Below are 21,148 nucleotides of genomic sequence, written 5' to 3'. Positions count from 1 at the left end.
AGAAGAGAGAGTGACATTGTTTTGCAAATATTATATCATTCAAAATAATTTACTCTGCAGAGCAGTGGATCTTGAGATGGGCTGTTAATTTTCCTATTTGCTCTGCACTCAGTTACAAGAATTTGCTTTATTTAAAAACGTCTACAATCAAAGCTGTTATCTTTCAAGTAGAGTTTCAGACTTTTACTGACAACATGCTGAGATGCCAACAGCAGAGGAAGGATGGATGAGGTCCAAATATATGCAGAGTTAATGTTTCTTTTAAGGTTCCTTTCTCCCTGGAAGAACCTGACTGTAGATCCATTGTGTTTTAAGCACAGGTAATATAGGTGGAAGAACAACTAGGATCCTGATCCCACATCACTTCCTGACATGTCTGTCTCTTCTGGATCTTTAGTTTCGTCTGGACATCTCTGCTCTAGGTAGTGGCCCTGCTTATCTTCTTTTCCCAATATCTAACAAAGGAAACTTTTTTCAGATCACTGCCTGTACAGGAATAAGGAGATATAATGAGCCTTCAGCAGGTATTGCTTTAAGTGTTTCAGCAATGATAGTACCTCAGTGCAATTACAAGATTGCAAAACTTTCTGTTTTAAGTATTCCTCTCATATTTGATGTAGTATGCTTTCTGTTAGATGTCGAGTCTTCTTTGTCTAGCAATTTGCCATGTGGCATCTCATTAGAGAAGCCTACTGAAGGGTACGGCTTCAGTAGTGGGACCAATACTGCACAACAACAAAGGAAGCATGGATCAGATCGTCAGATCACAGCAACCTCTTACCTCTGTGCATATGTGTGTGTGACTTTGTGGAAATAATAATTTTAAGAGAACCTCCATAGCTCAGATAAAGTGCCATCATGAAGACATATGGTCCTTTACACTTCAAAAATAACTAGCAAAACTCATTTGTTTTCAGGGAACAACAGAAGACAGAGAATCAGACTTTTCAATAGTGGAGTCTCCAGACTCCCAATAATGCTCTTTCATCCTTTCATGATTCTGTCTCTTCTAAGGGAGAAATCTCTTCAGACTGCAGCTCTCCTTTATGCATAAGGCTACTCTGCAGTCTTCCTCAAACCAGATGATACCTACCATGTTTTCATTTAATTAAAGCAGATGAGACTGTGAGGGATGGCTCTTGTCAGCTCACTCCTGTCAGTGGTAGGACAGAAGAACAAGCATTTACATTGTAGAGTGTTTCTGTTATCTTCATACTCCTTCTTTCTAGGCCAGTTTTCTTTCTTCCTCTTTTCTTGGTCTCTATTCCTTTTTCGCTCCCCTTATATATTACAATAGCATCTTTTGCAAGGGTAGGAGACGAGAGCAGAAAAGGAAATATCTTTAGATTTCTCTTTTTTAAATACTGGTCTGGTTCTGATCTTCCTTTTGTTTCACCGCTTTATTGCCACCAAATATTGGTTTTGTAGAAAGAGAAGTGGGAATTTGAAGCTAAGCTCATGTACCAGGGAAAGCTTGCTGCAAGATATTAGTAAGAGAAAACTTTTCTTTTTTTAGTTAGCCCAAGGGTATTTTCCTAGTCGACAGCTGGCCTAGTTACCATGGAAAACAGAAGAGCTGGAGGGCAGGCACAGCAGGAAAGTGAGACAGACCTATGTGAAATTAGGTTGGCTTAGTTTACAGAGGCTTGCTGAAATTAATCTCTCATTTCAGACAGCTTGTTGCTCTTTCATTGCTGGGTAGTAGACATTAAGTTTCATCTAGGTTTACAAGTCCATCTTTGCTCTGCTGAGACATGTTTAACTGTGGGACCAGATCTGAATAAACTTTTGAATAAGCTAAATTCCCTTTTAATGAACCCCTAACCAAGAAGGCATTACTTCTTAAGCTTTTATCAAGGAAACCTTACATGACTTTTCAGATTGAACCGTATAGCCTTGGGGTTAAAATTTATAGATTTTAATGTCAGAAGAATTTAAGGCAGATATAAGAATGAAAATCCATCTTGAATTCCCGATTTTACTTGCTGGATGACCCTGGCAAAATTCTTTAAGTTTTCTATGATTTTGTTTTCCTTTTCAAAAGAGGAGAGGATTATTTACCTTCTCATAGGATGCTGTGTTTGTTTGTAAGCTGCTCTTATGCTAGAGGTAAATGCCATGGCAAATAGGTGTGTTTAATAACATTGCCGCCACCTTCCTATGTGGTAGTCATATAGCCAGCATTTTTCAATCATATGGGAGAAAATAGCAGCCCCAGGCATTTTTTTCCTCATGCGAAAAGCAGAATTAAGATTTAGTTGTTATGATGAAAAGTTCAGCTCTAGTTCCAAGATTCACAATCACATTTGTGGAAGGATTATTGCAGCAAGCAGATGTCATATTTCCATATGTACTGAGACAGGTAAAGAGTGGAGCATGCTCTCCAGGGGCAGTTACTGCATTGGCAGAATAAATATAGATCAGCCATCTGACACATAATTCTGCTGGGACTTTGAAACTCACTGGCTCTGCTGTAGGTATCTTTCTTGCACTCGGAGAGCTGTCCTAACGCTCAGTCCATGTGAGGCTGTAGCTGGGTAGCGGAATGAGAGGCAGTAATCATCACTTTCCTCCCCTCTCCCACCATACACGTACTCGCTTTTTATTGGGTGAATGCCCCTGAATCAACCACATTTCTCCTGGGATGTGTACTCTGCTGAAGAAGCAAAAAAAACGTGTGGGCCAAAAAATAATATGGATAAGTGCCATATTATTTCTACCAGCAAAGCAGTGGGGCAGGACTCACGGGGTGGCAGCCATGGGCGAGCCTCGCAGAGCCAGGCAAATTACTGTTTAGAACCTCCTGCAAATTGCTGTTTGAAAAACTCCTGATGATAAATGAGGGCAACAGCTGAAGACTGCATGTGTCAGCTTTAAACTGATGCAAAAAATTATATTAAAATGGGCCGTTATTTAAGTGACTTTCCATTTTCATACCATGACCAAGCAATGTACTTCTGAGTGACACACAGCACAAAGCATTGACAATTGCACGAATATTCACCACAACGGCTGCTTAAACTCATTCAGCAAACTGCCCTATCAACAAAAACACACACATGAGATCTATGGGTTTTGCAAGTCACTCAGAAGCTGGCTAAGCAGTGCCTACTAGAAAAGATTAATTAATAAAAATGCTTCTCCTGATAGAAATCATCACACACAATGGAATGACACTGTGAAGAAGGTTAAGCAGAAGAATAAATACTGACTTCTAATATCAGGCTCAACAAAGGAAATGCGACAGGTCAAAGTAGAAATTAGCTGAGCTAGGTAAGCAGAATTTTATCAGCCGTCATTTTGCCAAGCCCTAAGAAGAACGGAAATCTTGTTTACTGCCTGACCTCCTCTGTGCCCAGGGCTCACAGGACAATTATTGCAGATGGCAATGCTCTATTTCCCAGACAGAACCCCACTTCCCTTGCTGATGTACAAACAAGGTCTTCCCTCAGCTAAAAATGTATCATGTGTTACAGCGCTCACGATGAGGGACTGTTCTTTCAGTTAATTCACACCCACGGATTTGGCTCTGGAAATCCCTGTTCAATCCCTTCTGCATTAGACAAGATGGCAGCTGCCACACTAAAGCTAATAAGCTTGATTAATATCAATTCAGTAAATTATTTTTTTTTCCCAGACATCAGATAATTTTGTACTAATCCAGACATTTATAGCCATTTAATATCAGCTGACATAACATAATTTCTCATTTAACACTAATTGAAAAATACTGGTTTCTTATTCCAAAGAGCATTTGCTGTCACTTATAACTTATGGCTTTTTACATAGCTATTCTTCAAATAATATCATCATCAAATTTTATGTTTTCTGCCTAGCTGCAGAACTTTAATACCCAAGCATATGACTGGTGATGTGGGCTGAATGGAACCATCAGGTAATTTCTCTTAAAGGTTTTAATTTTATCATATGTTCCATTATATACGTGTAACATTTCTGATTGAAACAAATGAATAAAAGTATAAGAAACAACTCTTCATTTAGGCACTGTTGAATTCAGCCCCTCTAGTTTTTTTGGTGGGTGGGCGTTTTTTTTGTTTGTTGTTGGAGGTTTGTTTTGTTCTGTTTTTTAACTAAATAATTTTGGGTTTATTCAGCTTGCCTTCAGGCTTGCTTTCTTCAGATGGTACAGAAGAAAGTGCACATCCCTAGTGCTATACCACTTGTTCTTATTCTAACGTAAAAGATAAAATCCCTCACTGGCTACAACAGAATGTCAGTATTTATATATCAAGTAACTGACAAGTGGAAGGAGGAAGCATACTTCATTACACTTCTGGGTGAAAAATAGTACTAACATTTGTGCAATGGAGTGTTAGCAGTGGCCCAATACTGTCATCCCTGATGGCAAGTGGAACTCCTTGGGGCTGAACATATCATTTGACCATTCTTGTCTGTCTGGGATCCTATCCTGTAGTTGTCACAATGATACTACCTTTCAGCTGTAACACGACCTGTCTGGAACACTATAGAAAGTTACTGATGAGAGTCTCCATCCAACAGATGATACCTATTACCAAGTTGCTTATTTGGGAAATACTCGTATCATTCTCAATCCTTCCTAGGATGAGAGCACCCTTTCTGCAAGACATTATCTAAGGACCACCCTGACGGCTCAAGAATTGAAGGACTGTGGAAACTGAATCGGTAAACAAGCCAAGAGAGTTACAGAATTCATTTGTAACTTACAGAAACACAAAACAGCTGACATCAGAAGGGACCTCAGGAGGCCCTCTGGGTCTGTTCCCCGCTCAAAGCAGAGCTAGCTCTGATATTAGATCAGGTTGTTCAGAGGGCTGGCCTCAGCAGCAGGTTGGGAGAGTTCCTCAGACAGGGGAAAGAAGAGAGATGCAATTTGACCATACGATGATGAAGCCCCAGAACACGAGGTGGTTTCAAAAGACATGACCTAATGACAAGTAGACCTTCAAGGATACAGCGGTTCACCTTAGGAAGACTTAAAATTCTGTTGACCATCCTAACTTTTTGGAAATAGTAACATGAATAAGAGGCCAAAGAACTGCATTTCTAAGTTGTGAACGTCACTCTGGTCTGCCTTTAGTCCCATCAACTGCACTCCAACTGAAACACAATTTCTGGCAAGTTATTCTAGCTTGGATCCAGCTGTCACAGGAACAGAAAAAACTTCAAAATTTCTGTGATATAGGTTAATTTTAGGGTATGAACAAAGACTCCACGTTATTCTTTATACTGTCTAAACCACACCAGCCAGAACTACCCTTGGGTACAGAACAGCAGAGATTGGGGTTTTGCCTATGCCACTGCCTGGACAACATTCTCTTGTGTGTTTGCAATGCAAAAAATGTAAAAGCTTCTTTCTCTGAACGAACAGCTGACTATTTAGTTACCACTATTTGGCCTACAGTCTTCCAGGTTCTTAGAAAAGCTATGTCAGGCAAAGGAGAACAGTCAGAGTGAGGATTTGCATGAAATGATCAAGTACGAGTCTCCAGTGGCTCCTCTGAAAGGGAAGTTGATGGCTGTTTGTTTTCTAGAATCAATAACTTAGATGGAGATAGAAGCACAGAGTGGTTACATGTCTAGGCACATGGGTCTCCAGAGGAACATGTAGCAATATAGGCAATCAAATCAAAATTACACTATATAGAGAAGGGAAAGTAACAGAACAAGTTATACTTGGGAATAATGCTTTTTTGTGGAAATGGTTCTAGATCTCTCAGGAGGTCTTCACCTGAATCTAAATGTCACAGCTGGGAAAAAGAAACTCTTACTTCTTAGAGAACTATAGCAGAACTATATTACTTACTGTACTACTTATCTCTGCTCTCCTCTTGCTTTTCTGCAGCCTTCCTCCTATAAAGATATTTTTGCTTTGCTATCCTTCTCTGTTCCCTCAATGACTACCAGCGACCGCTCTTTACCTCTTAGCCTGCTTAAAGCCTCTTTTGCATCACTTCAAACATAGTCCCACACTTCTGTGTGGACACTGGAACTATTGTGGCAATTCCCCGTTTTCTCAAACCAGTGAAGACTGCTCAGACTTCTGATTCTGGGAGAAGAATTGGGATCTGGAAGCAGGAGAGACAAATGTTTGCAGAGCCGGGCAGAGGGAATTCCTGGTTTCAACCCTTTCGACTGCCAGAAGCATGCTGCTTTGCACGTTACATCCTCTACCTGTTTCCAAGCCGATCTTGAAGAAAGCTTTCAGTTTCCATATGTGAAACCCCATAGATTACATTATAAGACTGCATGCAGGAAAGCATGTGCACCAGTATGTATATCTGTAAATATAAGCACACCACTGCACACATGTGAGAAAGCTCTGGGCTGGGAATAGATCGTGAGGAGGCCTTGGGGGAACAGTTATTTTAATTTCAGTGGATGACAGACTGTGAACAATTGCTAGGGGAAGCTGAACATGAAAACTGAGCACTTATGTAAGGGAAAAAAGATTTATTTATTTAAAAATCTACTTGGATATAAGCCCTGCTACACAAGCTAGAAAAATGAAGAGTAAAAAGCATAAAACAGGATTTCATTGAGAGAGATGTTGAAGGCTGCTTTGTTGTTTACACTGAAATACTTAGAGTCACCTTTTATGTCTAAGGATTTGAACTCTCCAAGCCATTTATTAGATGAGATGAGAAAGGAAATCTCAGTATGCGATATAGGGATGGCGCTGACTCAAAAAGATCATCCACTTGTATATGTTCCATTACTTCTTTATTCAAGTGACCATTAAATTTCTGTTCCTATGTTATATTATTATAATACCTATCTCAGTGCTCTCTCTCCTTTTAATGAGGAGGATTTTACTATTCTTAGTTTTACTAACAAGACGGTTCATTTACTTGCTCATTCACTACGGTTTATCTAGATCCTTATAAGGGAAGCAAGAACGGTCAGCAGTAGAGTAATCCTTTTCATAGTTCAGGCCAGGCAATCTCTAAAAGCCATCTCCTAAAACATCTTAAAATTGATCACCTCTGCAGTTCTTCTCATCATTAATAATGTTAATTATAGTAACAAAAGGGTTTGATGTTACTTCCACGTCTGCTTATCCTCACAACAGAACCTGCAAATGCTCCGTTGCGCTCTGCTTGCACGGCTCAACCACACCTTGGAAATTCGGCCTTCTAATCTTTTTTTCTGATGAGACCAACACCCTGCATTTTATTTTGCTTCTGTCTAGTAAAATCCTGAACTGAGTAGAAACAAAATATGAATAGAAACAAATTCGTATTCACCTTTTAAAATTTTCAGTGGAGGTAATTCGTACTAACTCTTTGAAAGAAAAACAAATGAAGTGCAATAGCTGCTCCAGCACTGAAGCTTTGATCAAATTTACAACCAGTTTCCCGTACATGTGCTGCCAGCAATTTATTCTTTCTTAAAACCCACCCTCCACTTAATAACACTTTTTTTTTTTCTTTTTAACATAAGCAAATGGGTTTTCCATCAAGTAACGGCCATCAGTGAAAAGCACCCAGGTGACATACAGCACAGGTAAGATATCAATGGTATTTCATAAATCATTATGTTTAAAAGACAATTATGTTTTCAAGCTAAGAAGTAAGACAATCTGTTAATGGTTTAGGATTGAGCAATTCAGATGAACTCCAAGATGGAGATGTACCTGATACAACCACCTTTGTATTAGGGATTGTCTTAAAATGTGCATTACATCTCCTCTTGCTTGAGTTGAAAAAAATGCTGCTGACTTGTTTTAGAATGAATGGGGTACTTTCCGACAGCGTGCGGGGAAGGAGGGAGGGAGGGAAGACAAATCCTTCAAAATAGCTCAGTGTGGCACTACTCACTGGGTTATCTCAGCCACAAGTATCTACTTTCACATCTCCAGTGACTAGCATAAGTATTAAGACTTTTTTTTCAACTTCATCTGGCACTTCAGATACCATCTGAATGTTTTCATCCAAGCTCAATGTTTCTGTGAAAAGCTTTGATTTTGATGAACATTTTTCAAAATATTCAGTGCAAAATTCCTTGCTAACTACTTTACAGCAATCCTTCAGCCACAGCATTATTTCAGCAAAACAACCACTATTGATATAATATTGTGATAACATATCTCTGAATATTTTTATATAGGAACGATGGCCTTTCAGAGACAAAATTCAGTTCTGGTAGCCTGATTTTCTTTCTAAAACAATGAAATAACATCATGAACTTTACCAAGCAGTATTCTGTGTATTTGATAGACATCACAGTGGAAGCTAAAGAACAATCCAGCTATCTTTTTACTCAGATGTCTACTGGTTGTACAAACTATTGGGTAGAGTTTTACAGCCTTTGGATTTGGAAGGAATCCTAATTCCTTCAGATTCACTGGTCACTTTCTGTTATTTAATTCAAAGGTCCAACATACATCAGTTTTAACCAAGTGGGCTCTTTGCCAAGAAAACACTGAATGAGACAATGAGAGACATGGTCCATTGCGTAATTCTCTTGCTTAAAAGGAGGTTATTACAACATGTTAGCAGCGGTGCTCAAGCAAAAAAGCCACTCAAAGACAACTCATCTGACAGTTCTTTCTTTCCTCTCTCAGCTTATTTTTAATTTGGTCCCCGTCCAAATGACAACATTATGATTACAGAGTAATATACCATTTAGTATGAGTGAGCATTCAGAAAGCAATTAATGCTTAAGGAAATATTTCCAAACAGCAAGGGTTTTATAAATTTAATCCTGAAATACTCATCATCTGCAAATACCTAAAAATACTGAATTATAATAATTCTGCACTGTTGACCTGGGACAACCTTTTATTAATCTTTCCCCTTCTCCTCCATAGAAATATTGCCTTTTATTATAGGTTTTGATATTTTTTTTTTTTTTTAATTTTAAAACCTGTTAATAATTATATTTGGTTTTACATTAGGGACGTCTTTTCTCAGAAAAATTTCCATTAGTCACAAAGTAATTTTCTGTTATATCATGTACTGATGGAACATATTCAACAAAATCTAAATCATGTTTCTCCTCTAGAAAAAGGTCCAAGACCCAGCTTTTATTCTGGTGGAAAATGACAATTAAGCCTAGAAATATTAGCCATAGAAACATCCAACTGACAGTAATGTTAAGATGACCAATAATTCGTTACACTGAATGTCCAGTACCCACTTGAAGCCTCTCTCTCATACTTTTCCCAAAAGCTGTTACTACCAGTGTTCAGGAATAGTAATGATTTACTAAACCGAAACCTGTCACATAAGGTTGTGATCAATTGCATGGTAACCATAAATGAGGATTCCCAACACATCAATCCAAGAAACTCTGAGCCTGCACTGCATTTATTCATGTGGTAAGAACTTTACGACACATCCAAAGAAAAATGGATTGGAAACAACTCCCTAGAGTAGCTCAAGACAAATTTCGCCAAAACCTGATTCAAACAGCTATAGTTAAAACACAAAAGCTTGCTAAGCTGGAAAGAGAAAAAGACCTATGACAGAGCAAGACTTATAAAATGTTTTACATAATCTGATGCAATTTTGAAACATCTGCAGATTCATTTTGCATACAATAATTGCCATTTATAGAAAAAAAGCTTCATACAAAGAAGATCATAATGAAATAGTTTCCACACAGTCACAAAAGGCAAAAAGTGAAAGCGCAAGCATGAAATGCGAAGAAAAGAAACTTTTTAGATGTTTCATCTGACAATTTTAAAGCGAAGGCGTCCTCTCCTACGATTCCACCTCAGCAATAAGGCTCAGGTAGCCCCACGACCCTGCGGCAGAGCAGCAGCGTGCCGGAGGACCCCTCTCGCCCGCAGGGCTGCAACATGCCACCAGCGAAACACAACCCCAGCTGCTCAGCTGAGAATCACAGGCGATTCTCCCTGCTGTTCGCTTCCCGACTGAGGACTGCACTCTCCAAAATCATTACAGCCCGATTTGCGAAATTTGCCTCATCTTTAAATTGCAGATACTGCTATTATTTATGATTTGGACATTTCAGATTATTAAAGCTGGCTGCTCTTCATATATTGGCCTAGCTCAAAGAATACTTAAAGCAAATTTCAGCCTAAAGACATAGCTTCATGGATTACTTTCAGTCATCTTGTTCCAGCAGTCTTTCACAGTATAAAAAACAAAACAAAACTCCTCCACATCCATCAAATTCGTGACTGAAAATTATACATTTTGAAGTGACAGAACTAGATGAATGTTTTGTCAAAAGCTTTCCTGATTTATTACTACTCTATTTTACATCCCCAAATGTTCCTCTGGGACAAGCAAAGATTATGTGAGTTATCCGTCAGGAAAGATTTTGGCTCTCTTGTTTTGTTTTTGAAGGAAAAAACAATAAAACATTTTTAATGGGGGGGGGGGGGGGAAAGAAAGATGAAAGGCACAGATGAAAGCCTTGTGTGACATTTGCACAGAGCCCTGCTCTGAATCCCTTCCGCAGCAACATCCGCTCCGCTTCCTCAGTCCTGTTCAACTCCACAAGCTGGTCATCATAGTCCATCACACCCCAGCATCAGAGACACAGTAACTGACCGCCAAAACAGCGCGTTCAATCCTTTCCACAGAGGGTATCGAAAAGACAACACCCATCTTTCATATTCAGTTACATTATTGGAGCGGTTATAATAGATATGACTTGAAGCTAGCAGGGAGTTTTCCAGCAGAACTGAAAAACTAGATTTGTCAGCTTCAACATTTTTAAATGTAGAAGGAGCCAAAACAAAAATAAATCAGACAAGCAGTGTTTTGAAAAACAATGTACTGAAAAACATTTTCCTTAATGCTAACTTATAAATCATGAAGCAGCTAAAAGAATTAAGACCAGTTGCTGCTCTTTTTTTTTTTTAGAAATTTTTCACCTTTTTTAGTTTATCTGTTCGACTTTAAGAAGGTTCACTTGTACACTTACACGGTGTCGTGTTTTTTCATTACAGTAACATGCACTGATAACTTTAACATTTGCAGACTTTATATTGCACTTGACAATGTTAATCCTCCTCAAATAAGATTTTTGGCATGGAATTTTCTCTGTTTCAAAGGGGACGCGCACGCGCACACACACACACAGAGTTATCTCTATGTTCTCTAACTTATTTATCTGCAGCTGAATACTTGCCTGCACAAATACAGTCAGTGACATGAAGGATCATGCTTCACTCCATTCTCACCTTGACATATGATGACAAGGATGCCTTACCTCTTCCTTTTCATGCTTGCACCCAATTTGGAAAAACACGTGACATCCCTAGATTTCTAAATATTCAAGAACATGTTCATTCTACTAGGAATCATTACAATAATTAAAACCAGACACATACGCAACTGTTATTTGTGTCCTTTATCAAGGATTCACCAGAGTATATCATATTCACTGAATTACAACAAGGCATAGCTTTGATTGCTTTATTAATTTTTAAATGGATTTCTTTTTTTAAAAGTGGTAATTTTTAACAGAGTGGGAAAAATAACTGCCTCTCTATATTTAAAATGTTAAAATGCCATGTTTAGGTTCTTTGTTAACCTTTCCCAGCTGTGTTTGCAATTTGTTTTTTAATTCTTTGGAACTTATTTTCTATTTCCTTTAGATGGAAATGTAGAAGTTAAAAATATTTATTACTTTAGTTGGAATATTTCAATTTGTAAAGAGAAATCATAGCATCTGCAACACCTTAGGCAAATAGACGTTATGTGCAAAACCCTTTAAATAAATGAACTTAGTTTTAGCAAAACACATCACACAGTCCCAGAGAATAACTACCTGATTAAAAGGCCACTAAAAACAATGGAAAGAATCACATAAACCACAGAGAGGTATGGATTCAGACTTCTCTTCTTTGTACATGGAACAGTATAGACAGCAACTTTATAAATATTTCTACTAAAGGGTAGAACACCTGCCAATCTGTCTGTAGATTTCCCTGAAACTATCACTTCTAGCATGCAAACCAGGCCATCCAGCCTTTGGATTATCTCAGACAATGTCAGTCTATGCTGTAGGGCACATTTCTAAGATTGAGAGAGACATATGGAGCGCTTCCTGGACCTGGAGCCAAATGGCACAGGCGTAGCAGGGCGAGTTCCCTCTGCAGCACAGACTGCATCTCACTACGCACCACCGAGCTTTGGGACTCCCTAGTGCTCCGTGTGCTTCGCCCTGTGGTCATAAGATTCTCTGTGTGAGTTTGAGCCCATAGCTTCAGAAAGACCGTGATGGGTTTGTTATAGTCCAGCAAATGGTAGAGAGATTAAAAGAGACTGAAGGTCAGCCGTATCTGACTCAGATGGTTCACACGAACCTGCAAGCATGGGCAGAGCAGTGTTGGAGGACAGAGTGTGTCAAAGCTGGGGCACTTTAGCCCATCTTATCTTTTATGGGGGGTTCCTGGAGTGAACTAATCCCAAACTGTGCTCCAGTGCTGTCTTAGAAAAAGCATTCCAAAACAGGGCCAGAGAGGAAGGCAGCAGTTACAAAGCATGGCAGAACAGAGGTCTAGCACTTGGTCGTGGTCCCCGGTCTTCTTGTGCTGAGCAGTATTGGCAGACTCAGGGTAGCTAAACATTGACAGTTGCTGGCATTGACAACCCAGAGTTGCAGTATACTGCCTCCTTTTATCAATTCCAGCTGTGGTCACAGCCAGCTCACTCCTTCCTTTCTTTAGAGCTGGAAAAAAGTGACTCTGAACCAACATTTTTTTTCTTAAAAACTAAAATGTGTTGACTTAAATGCAAGGCATGGTTATGTTGATTTAGAGGTACCATTTGCCTACTCAGTCTGTAAGTACCGAAGGTCAAAACCAACAACGAATTATTTTACTTCTTTGTGCTTCACAACAAAATCTGTTTCATTTGACACCACCTTTTTCTAAAACTGGAGTATGAGAAGATTGAAAGTCTGTAAATTCGAAACAAAATAATTATCTGTTTTCCAAGGCAATAATCCAAGTCCCACATGGCTAATAATGAAACATTTAGCACAGTAGATGGTTGAATCACTATCTCACAAAAATAATGGTCTAATGGTATTACTATACACATAAGTACCTGGAGAAAAAAAGGTCACCAAAATATTGGCCCTTCATAAGTAAGAATTATGAGTTCAGAACTAAAATCCCTACGTGTAAATCCACTCTATGGTTGAGGTTTCTGACATGCAAAACACAATGATGATCACATCAAATACTCTGAATTCAGATGAAATTTATAATCATCATTTGGTTGAATGATACATTACTTCAGAAGGTTGTAAGATTGAGCAACTCCAGACTTGAACTCAAATCCTAATGCAGAGTAGCATAACAACTGATCAAACATACTGAAATTGGCTATTCACAGGTTTAAAGTTACATGTATGATTAAGTGATCTTCTGATTCTGATCAGTAAAAAGGACCAAATTAACACAAAACAAAATAGATGTCTTTTGTGTTTACATTAATGTCATTTTAATGGGTTGGGCTTTTCAACCTGCTCTGCACGGCCATTTAGGAAGTTCATTAATTATTAGCAGACTTCACAACTTCTGTCTGTGGGAGAAAGACACCATAATGTGGGAAGAGAAAGAGCTGGAGGATGGCCGCCTGTTTAATGTTCAGATAATTAAGTGTTGGACAGATGAGTATCTTCTTGATTTATTCCTTCTTTTGAAGTCTTCAAGTAAATTATGATTAACGTAAACCAGTTTAGACAGCAAAAAATATATTTCCTTTCAGAAAACATGAACCAATAATCTATTGTTCCAGTGCTGGACTGCTGCATGAAATTAAGTGGTAATGATTTTGGAAAACACAGTCTTGAGGGACAAACCTCCCAACTGTAGAGAATTTAACTGTGGTCTTTTTAAACTTTTACCCATTGGGTATGTTGGTTTTGATTCTTACAGTTCTTTTTATATAGAAAAAGAAATAAAAATAAAATATTACATTCTAACCTTGAAATCCATAGTCTAATTCACATTGTTTTCAGTGTGCTGGATTTCACCAAGAGTTCCTTTTTAATCTCACATTCTTACTTATCTACAAGATCTGGACCAGAAAAGACGGAAGACTACTCTCTCTTCTCTTGGTTGTCAGTCAAAATGTAGAGAAATATTATAAACTAGAAAAGTTCTGTAAAGTTTTAGTGACTTAAAACTTTAAGAGAACTTAGAAGACGAGTTACAAAAGGACATTTCGCCTTCAGCAAGGATTTAGCTTTTTCTTTTCTTGAGCTAAGCACACCAGACTCTCATGCTTGGCCAAAATTTACACACACGTGTACCCTTCCACGACGATGAAACCTGCTTCTTAGCACCACCTTCAAGCAGCTGCCTCAGCTCTTGGAGGACACTATGCTTCTCCCCGTTACTCACTCCTCCTGTGGTAGGTAACCATCTGTGAGACATACTCCTGGCCACCGGCTGCCCCAGCCAGCTGTTTCAATTGCACGCTGCACCTGCCACTGATGAAAACAGCTAAAAGCCAAAAACGCTCAAGGAAGTGGGGAAACCGATTGGCAGGTTGCCAGAGCGGCGGATTAAAACTCCAGCAGAAAAGCTGACAAAAACCACCTGTGTGCAAAACACAGTAGCGAGGAGATAAACAGAGACTTCCAGCAAGCAGACGGGGCCCAAGCAGGTTTCTTTCACCTCACGCAACTCCTCTGCTTTGCTAGAACCAGTTTAATAAACTTCTCTTCTCACCATAGCTCCAGGGAACGGGAAAACTTGCTTCAGCCTTCTCCCCCCTCCCGGAAACTCTGATGGGAAAAGACTAGAATCAGAGTGAATTTCTAGAAGGTAGTGGGGCAGGGTAGATGTTCTCCATGCCTCACGGATATTAGGAACTCTTGAAATAAGAGTTAAATGGGATTTAAGTGGCACACGGGTCCTGCACCGGCACTGTATGCACAGGCAATTTTTAGTCTCCTTGGGAAGGCGAGTGCATTCAAAAGTACCAGCGAGGAGTTGAAACACTGATGGATGCAGGTCGCCCAAATTCCTCAAGAATTTAAAGAGGGGAAAAGTCACACATGATAAGAAAACAAACAAACACAGGGTGTAAAATCAATTACCTTTTCACTCTAAATAGCATAATTAATGAGACAAATCTGCAGCAGATATTAGCAAAGAACAGACTGAAGGTATCCTTATTTACAACAATGAACATTCTATCTGTTCTGTCCACCTTGGCCAATTACTGTCCCATCATTTTTGTCTGAATATTTTGTTTAAACTTATCACTGCTTGATGGAAATGAGTTAACAATTTACTATCCAACATTAATATTAAAAAGGTGATGAGCTGGTACATCATTGTTGAGTAACTGCTTATCTGTGGTGTGCAGGGAAATTGAGTCAATTTTAAATAACTGAGATATTATTATAAATTATATTTGTCATTAAAATAAGTTAGTGTTGACAGTCACCACCAGTTCAGGTAACTAGTTTCTAGATTTACAAGTGTTGTAAAACATGGATGTTAAAATCAGTTGACTTTTTCCCCTGTGGTTCTGGAATCACATCACCAGTTTTCTGAATTACATTAAAGTTGTCTTTTCCAAGTTTTATTTTGGGCAGGTATACTGTGCATAATGTTGTATTATTTAATAATCGAATGGTAATGTCATTCATTACAATTAAAAATAAATATAATCTTGTTACTAAACTTTGTTTTTACCAGTCCTTGCTCCTTGATTGCTAATTTGGTAATGAAACAGAATACAACACTTAAGAATAAAATGTTACCTAATCACATTTCTTAAAAGAAGTTACATGAGTGTACATGCACACATGTGTTTCCCACATTATTAAATCATTGAGCTTCTTTTAAAAATCTCTTTAGAGATAAGTGGAAGACAACCTCTGTTTTCCATTACTTTTATAAGGACTGAAATTCAATTTGTGAAGTAAAGAAAGCCTTTATTAATTAATTAAGGCTTTATTAATAAAAACTATGAAATCACTATTAAATTTTGTAAAAAGCATTTATGACTTGGGAAACTGCCTTTTAAAATGCTGGAACAGGAACATGAATAATTACATAAATTGACATGTTAGGTAGAAGAAAGTTTACTGCTGAAGAACATGGTGGAGCAGAGTTACCGAAGAAAAAAAGGTGCATAGTGTGATGAACACAAGAAGCAAAATTTAAAAAGATATGTGCCATATTTCTCAGTTTAGATTGAAACATTTGAACAAAAAGCCTAAATAAAAGAGGTACTCCGGCTCCTTCCACTAAATTGAATGAGACTACTAGATGTTTGCTCAATTACTTTGTGCAGCTAAACACCTATATTATACCCACAAGTTTAATCAGACTGTTTAAAATTTACCAATTTTTGAAATTGAGAGCAGCCAGCCAGCAAGTACATCCTGTGAAACAACCTCCCCACCTAAAACTAATGACCTCTCAGTTTATATTAGGTGTACATAGTTCTACGACTATACTTCCAAGAATGACTACCACAGAGGTGGCTACTGTTATTTTTGTTTGCTGTATTTGCTGATGTTTCCCCACTTTCCCAGGTTTTGCCATATTCTAACACATCGCCATTAGGTGAACTTGTTCTCAGAAAGAAGTTATCTGTTGTATTTTATTGACAGGTTGTTCCATGTCAAATATACACACCCGATCCACAATCACAGTGTTTCTCTCTTCTGATACTATCTGGTTTTTTGGCTAAGGAGGCCCTGGCAGCAAACTCTTAAGATTACCAAGTTTACAAGGAACATTAGTGGATGCTAAGTATTAGCTGGTAATGTACTCTTCAGTTATGTCACCAAGATGCTAATGCTGACAAAATTACATCCATTTCTGTCTTGTGACTCAGTAAGACAATACTGAAAGACAATAATGAAGAATAATGTTTAGAGAAAATACTTTTTTGTATTATGAAGAAGAAAAAAAAAGGTAAATCACTTCAAATATTTATAGAAATGTATGTGTGTATATATATGTTTTATATACATACACATATTTATACAAACATATGATCACTTTAAGATTTAATCAAAAGCTGTCCCTCTAGGAAACAAAAGTTCACATTTCGGGTAGAAGATACTGTTCATTAAGGATAAGTAGCAAAGCACTATTTATACAATTAGAAATATTATTTATGGGAAGTGTCCACAATCATGTGCAACTCGAGGATATGTGTAATTAGAAACAAATTTAATAAACTAGTAAACTGTTCCATCCTCAACCAAAGCAAAAGATGATAATCAAAATATTTAATGAACACTCAGTAGCTGATGATATCTCCAATTGCTAATGCACACTCGGAGAAAATGTGCTTGAAAAACAATCCACGGTTAGATGACATGAACGGGGCTACTACCACCTGAAAGGCAGATAATACAGTGAACACTGAGAAATATTCTATTTGATGTGGATAGTTATATATAGTTACACTATATATTAAGCCAGACACAAAATAAATGTATTTTGCCACATTAAAGTGTACTGTGCCAGATAAAGATATCTATTACTCAGAATGGCATATCTGCTCTATATTACCCAAGATTATAATATTAGACAGCTTGAGAAAAATTTGGGAAAAAAATGGGGGTCTACACTGCAAAGCAAAGAGGAAGACCACCGCAGATACTTAGCCATTTTCCTTCTGAGAAGAAGGAAGGAGTTAAGAAAACACAGGCAAACCGATGATGTTCCCACTGTCCAACGAACTCTAGAAATCATTTCTAATTGCACAGAAAAACTATGAACTCTCTGGACACATTTAAGAGCACTAGCCTGGACATTTTATATCCAGTATGACTATGTTTAATACAAGATAGTAGAAATCTCTCAGGTATATTTCAGGCACTGTCAGAAAAATGGCTTGCTAAATGTGGTTCCTCTTTATTTGACAGATACGCTTATTAGGCATGTTATTGTTATCCTACTCATTTCAGTGAAACAAACACATTCATAATTCTGTTTTATCCCCACTAACACTTCAAGAGATCATGCAGGTATGAAAGTATGATCTATGCTCTTTCTGACCTCACACTTCATCAACCAAATGATTACATTTCAAGTTGTCTTTCCTTTGCAGGAAGGAAAGCTTTTGCTTTAAGGGGTCTGAACCAGTTGAACTGTAAATGAAAACTCAGTTCATCCATCATTATTAAACATGAAAAAAAAAAACCCCAAACCCAAAACCCAAACAAAAAAACCAACCAGCCACAACAGTTTGATTTTCAATTCACAGGGCAGTTGTTCACATGGCAGAAAGCCACATTACAGTTCAGGGAGCCTTAAAGTAACAGCACACCAAACAGAATAACCACCGCAAGCAATAATACAATTACAGAGCTCCTTATATTGTAGAGGTAGACGGTGAATAGCAGTTACTGTCAAGACTGCTACATCTCTATAATCATGAAAAGGAAGTATTGGAAACTCTACCATCACAAGTCAGACTGATATGCAAAGGAGTATGAGATACACTTTGGCACGCATGAGAAGCCTGAAAACTTCAGGAGAGGTCAGAAAAATAACAAAAGCAGGATTGTTCATAAGAAAGCCAAATGCTGCTCGGAGCTTGCAAATTTTGAGGAAGACTATTTTTGGCTCAAATCGGAAAAATGCAGAAAAATACAAATGGTATCTTACAAGTGAACAGAACTTCTCCCCATCCCTCCCGCCAGGGGCAGGATGAAGGCCGGGATGAGTAGGTCTATTATACAATTTACCCTTCCCAAGTATTGAAAGGAGAATAAAGAAGGAGCAAAAACCTAGGTTTTGCTGTTCTTAAACAAAAAGAGAGTTTGTCACCAATAGAATCATGAATAAAGTTCACTGTAACAGAAAATGACTACGGTAGTAATGACAAATGATCTTACCAGTAAAGTTGATGGGCTACCTGGATGCTCTCAAGAGAACGATTCAGCAGAAGTTTCACCAGAGGGCTTTCAAGACTCCACTCAAACTTGAGCACCTTAACAGATAAATTAATAAGAATCACTTGTATGCTGACTTTGTCATCTTTCCTTTATAATAAAATTAATCAGAAAGGACTCAGTGCTTAGTTCGAACGAAGCAATCCAACATATGGAGACTGCCCTAGCAACGCAATAAGCAAAGACCCAAGTGTCTGCCACCATCTGTAAGACAGGCAGATATGCTGATTCCAACTCTGTTAACATATATGTAAATATGCAGCTTTTCTTCCCTCGCATAAAACTATCAATGCTATGTTTAAATTTTTATCTGATTACCTGGTTTGGAAAATAAACTTATTTGTAAAACAGAAGATGTGGGAACTGAAAGGTCACGTTAGTGTCCTACTGTGTGAATGCTGTAAAGCTGTGCAGGTGCCATTATCATAGTCGTAGAATACCAGGTTGGGAGGGACCTCAAGGATCATCAGGCCCAACCTTTTCTTGGCAAAAGCTCCATTTAGACAAAAGTATGGTCTAGACAAGATGGCCCAGCACCCCGTCCAGCTGAATCTTAAAAGTGTCCAGTGTTGGGGAATCCACCACTTCCCTGGGAGATTATTTCAATGGCTGATTGTTCTCACTGTCAAAAATTGCCCTTTTGTGTCCAGTTGCAATCTTCTCAGCAGTAACTTGCACCCATTACCCCTAGTCCCTTCCATTGCTTCATGGTAGTGGATTACATAAATATATTCATACACGTATACATATATATCTACCTAGACATGTGCATATATGTGCATGCATTTATATAAATATACATTTAAAAACACACAACCCTCCCCTCGCCCCCCCCCCAGGAACTCCGAAAGACAGAATTGTAAGCAATCCACGTGCACAGTGCTACAAAGTAAGAGGATAAAGCTTTCTAAGTGGCTGGTTCCTCCTTGACTGCAACACAGGACCTATTCAATCACAAAGTAATTGCTTTGGAAGCAGTGGGCCCATAGCTTGTAAAACACTAATTTCCAGTGAAATACAGTGTACATCTACAAAGAGACAATTCTAACCCAAATTGCCCCGGTTAGTCTGTGCTGACAGTGATTTTCCCCATATATGTGGTATTAAGAAAACTGTGATTTGTTGCAACACCATTTACTTCCCCGACGACAACAAAGCCCTGCCACCACCAGCCCCTGGTTTGGTGGTCATAGCAGAATCTCTTGTTCAGACGCATTTTTTCTTTTTGTTTTTTACTTGAAAATACCCTCTTGTAGTATACAGAAAAGTTCAATCAGTGTGCCAAACAACTACGTTCTCTTAAGTGGAAAACAGTCTATAGCTCAGCCCTGTTGTTAATGCAATCATTGCATCAGCTGAACAGCCTTTCTTATTTATTCCTCTTACAATGTATCAATCAAACTGAAAGAATCAAAAGTATTTAATGAAGTTATTGATCTAGACAGACGAATTTCTTGGCTATCAATTTCTTCCTTACCTGAACCAGCTGTGGGAGGTATTCTAACAATTCATCATTTGACAGATTTTCTATTTGTTGGACTGCTGTTCTGCGAATATCTCGATCTGGAAAACTAGAGCAAAACAAATAGATATAATTAAGAGCTACTGAACCACTGCAACTCTCCTGAGCTCTCACTGATATAAAATGTTAGAAAACCAGGTTTTCTCTCAAAATGGAATAGGACAAAAATAAATTCATTTGCTTTACTGTAAGAAGAGTCAAGAAACACATAGCAGATAACTTAATTGGATTGACTGCCACAGTCTCATGGGGGGGGGGGGGGACGGGACACCTGATCAAACACATCTTTAATTTGAGCTATCACATGTTGTAATTTCCTCTATATATACTGAAATATGAAGCAAATTATGGATCTTCTCTTGCTGCTCCTACTTACCTGAAATAGGAAATACCTGTGCCATGGGAACTTTTAACAGACACTTGAAGACTTCTTTTGTTCTGAGCAACAACACAAAAGCTTGAAATTTCCCACACAAAAGGGGTTCATTTCAGACAATTTATTCCAATGTCAGCTCTTCTGGTTCATATCACAATACAAATATTTTTAAACAGCAGTAATTTTGAAATGGAAAACATGTTTTCTTTCTAGCTTTTCTAAAGGAAAATTTAGTAAAGGCAGTGAAACAGCCATTTCTGATGGGAAAACGTTTGAGTATTCAGCATAAGCTGTATTCTTAACAAATTCTGGTTGAAACCAGAGTGGCTGTAGCCTAATATAGATTTTGCGATGGAGCTCTAACTGTAAAAGGATAAAAG

General features: G+C 38.2%; 1 protein-coding gene across 1 annotated transcript in view; it reads right to left on the bottom strand.

Annotated features, from left to right (window-relative positions):
• Positions 1-21,148, bottom strand: part of PIK3C2G (phosphatidylinositol-4-phosphate 3-kinase catalytic subunit type 2 gamma) — a 209,231-nt gene that overhangs the window by 95,551 nt on the left and 92,532 nt on the right. Inside the window, exons 16-17 of the mRNA XM_054837238.1 lie at positions 20,348-20,441; positions 18,814-18,908 (exon numbers count right to left, since the gene is read on the bottom strand). Coding sequence (XP_054693213.1) covers positions 18,814-18,908; positions 20,348-20,441 — 189 coding nt within the window. The remainder of the gene's footprint in view (positions 1-18,813; positions 18,909-20,347; positions 20,442-21,148) is intronic.

This window comes from Grus americana, chromosome 1 (genome assembly GCF_028858705.1).
Source record: "Grus americana isolate bGruAme1 chromosome 1, bGruAme1.mat, whole genome shotgun sequence".
Classification (NCBI taxonomy): domain Eukaryota; kingdom Metazoa; phylum Chordata; class Aves; order Gruiformes; family Gruidae; genus Grus; species Grus americana.
The sequence above is the reverse complement of the archived record's forward strand: the minus strand, read 5'-3'. Positions and strand labels throughout refer to the sequence as shown.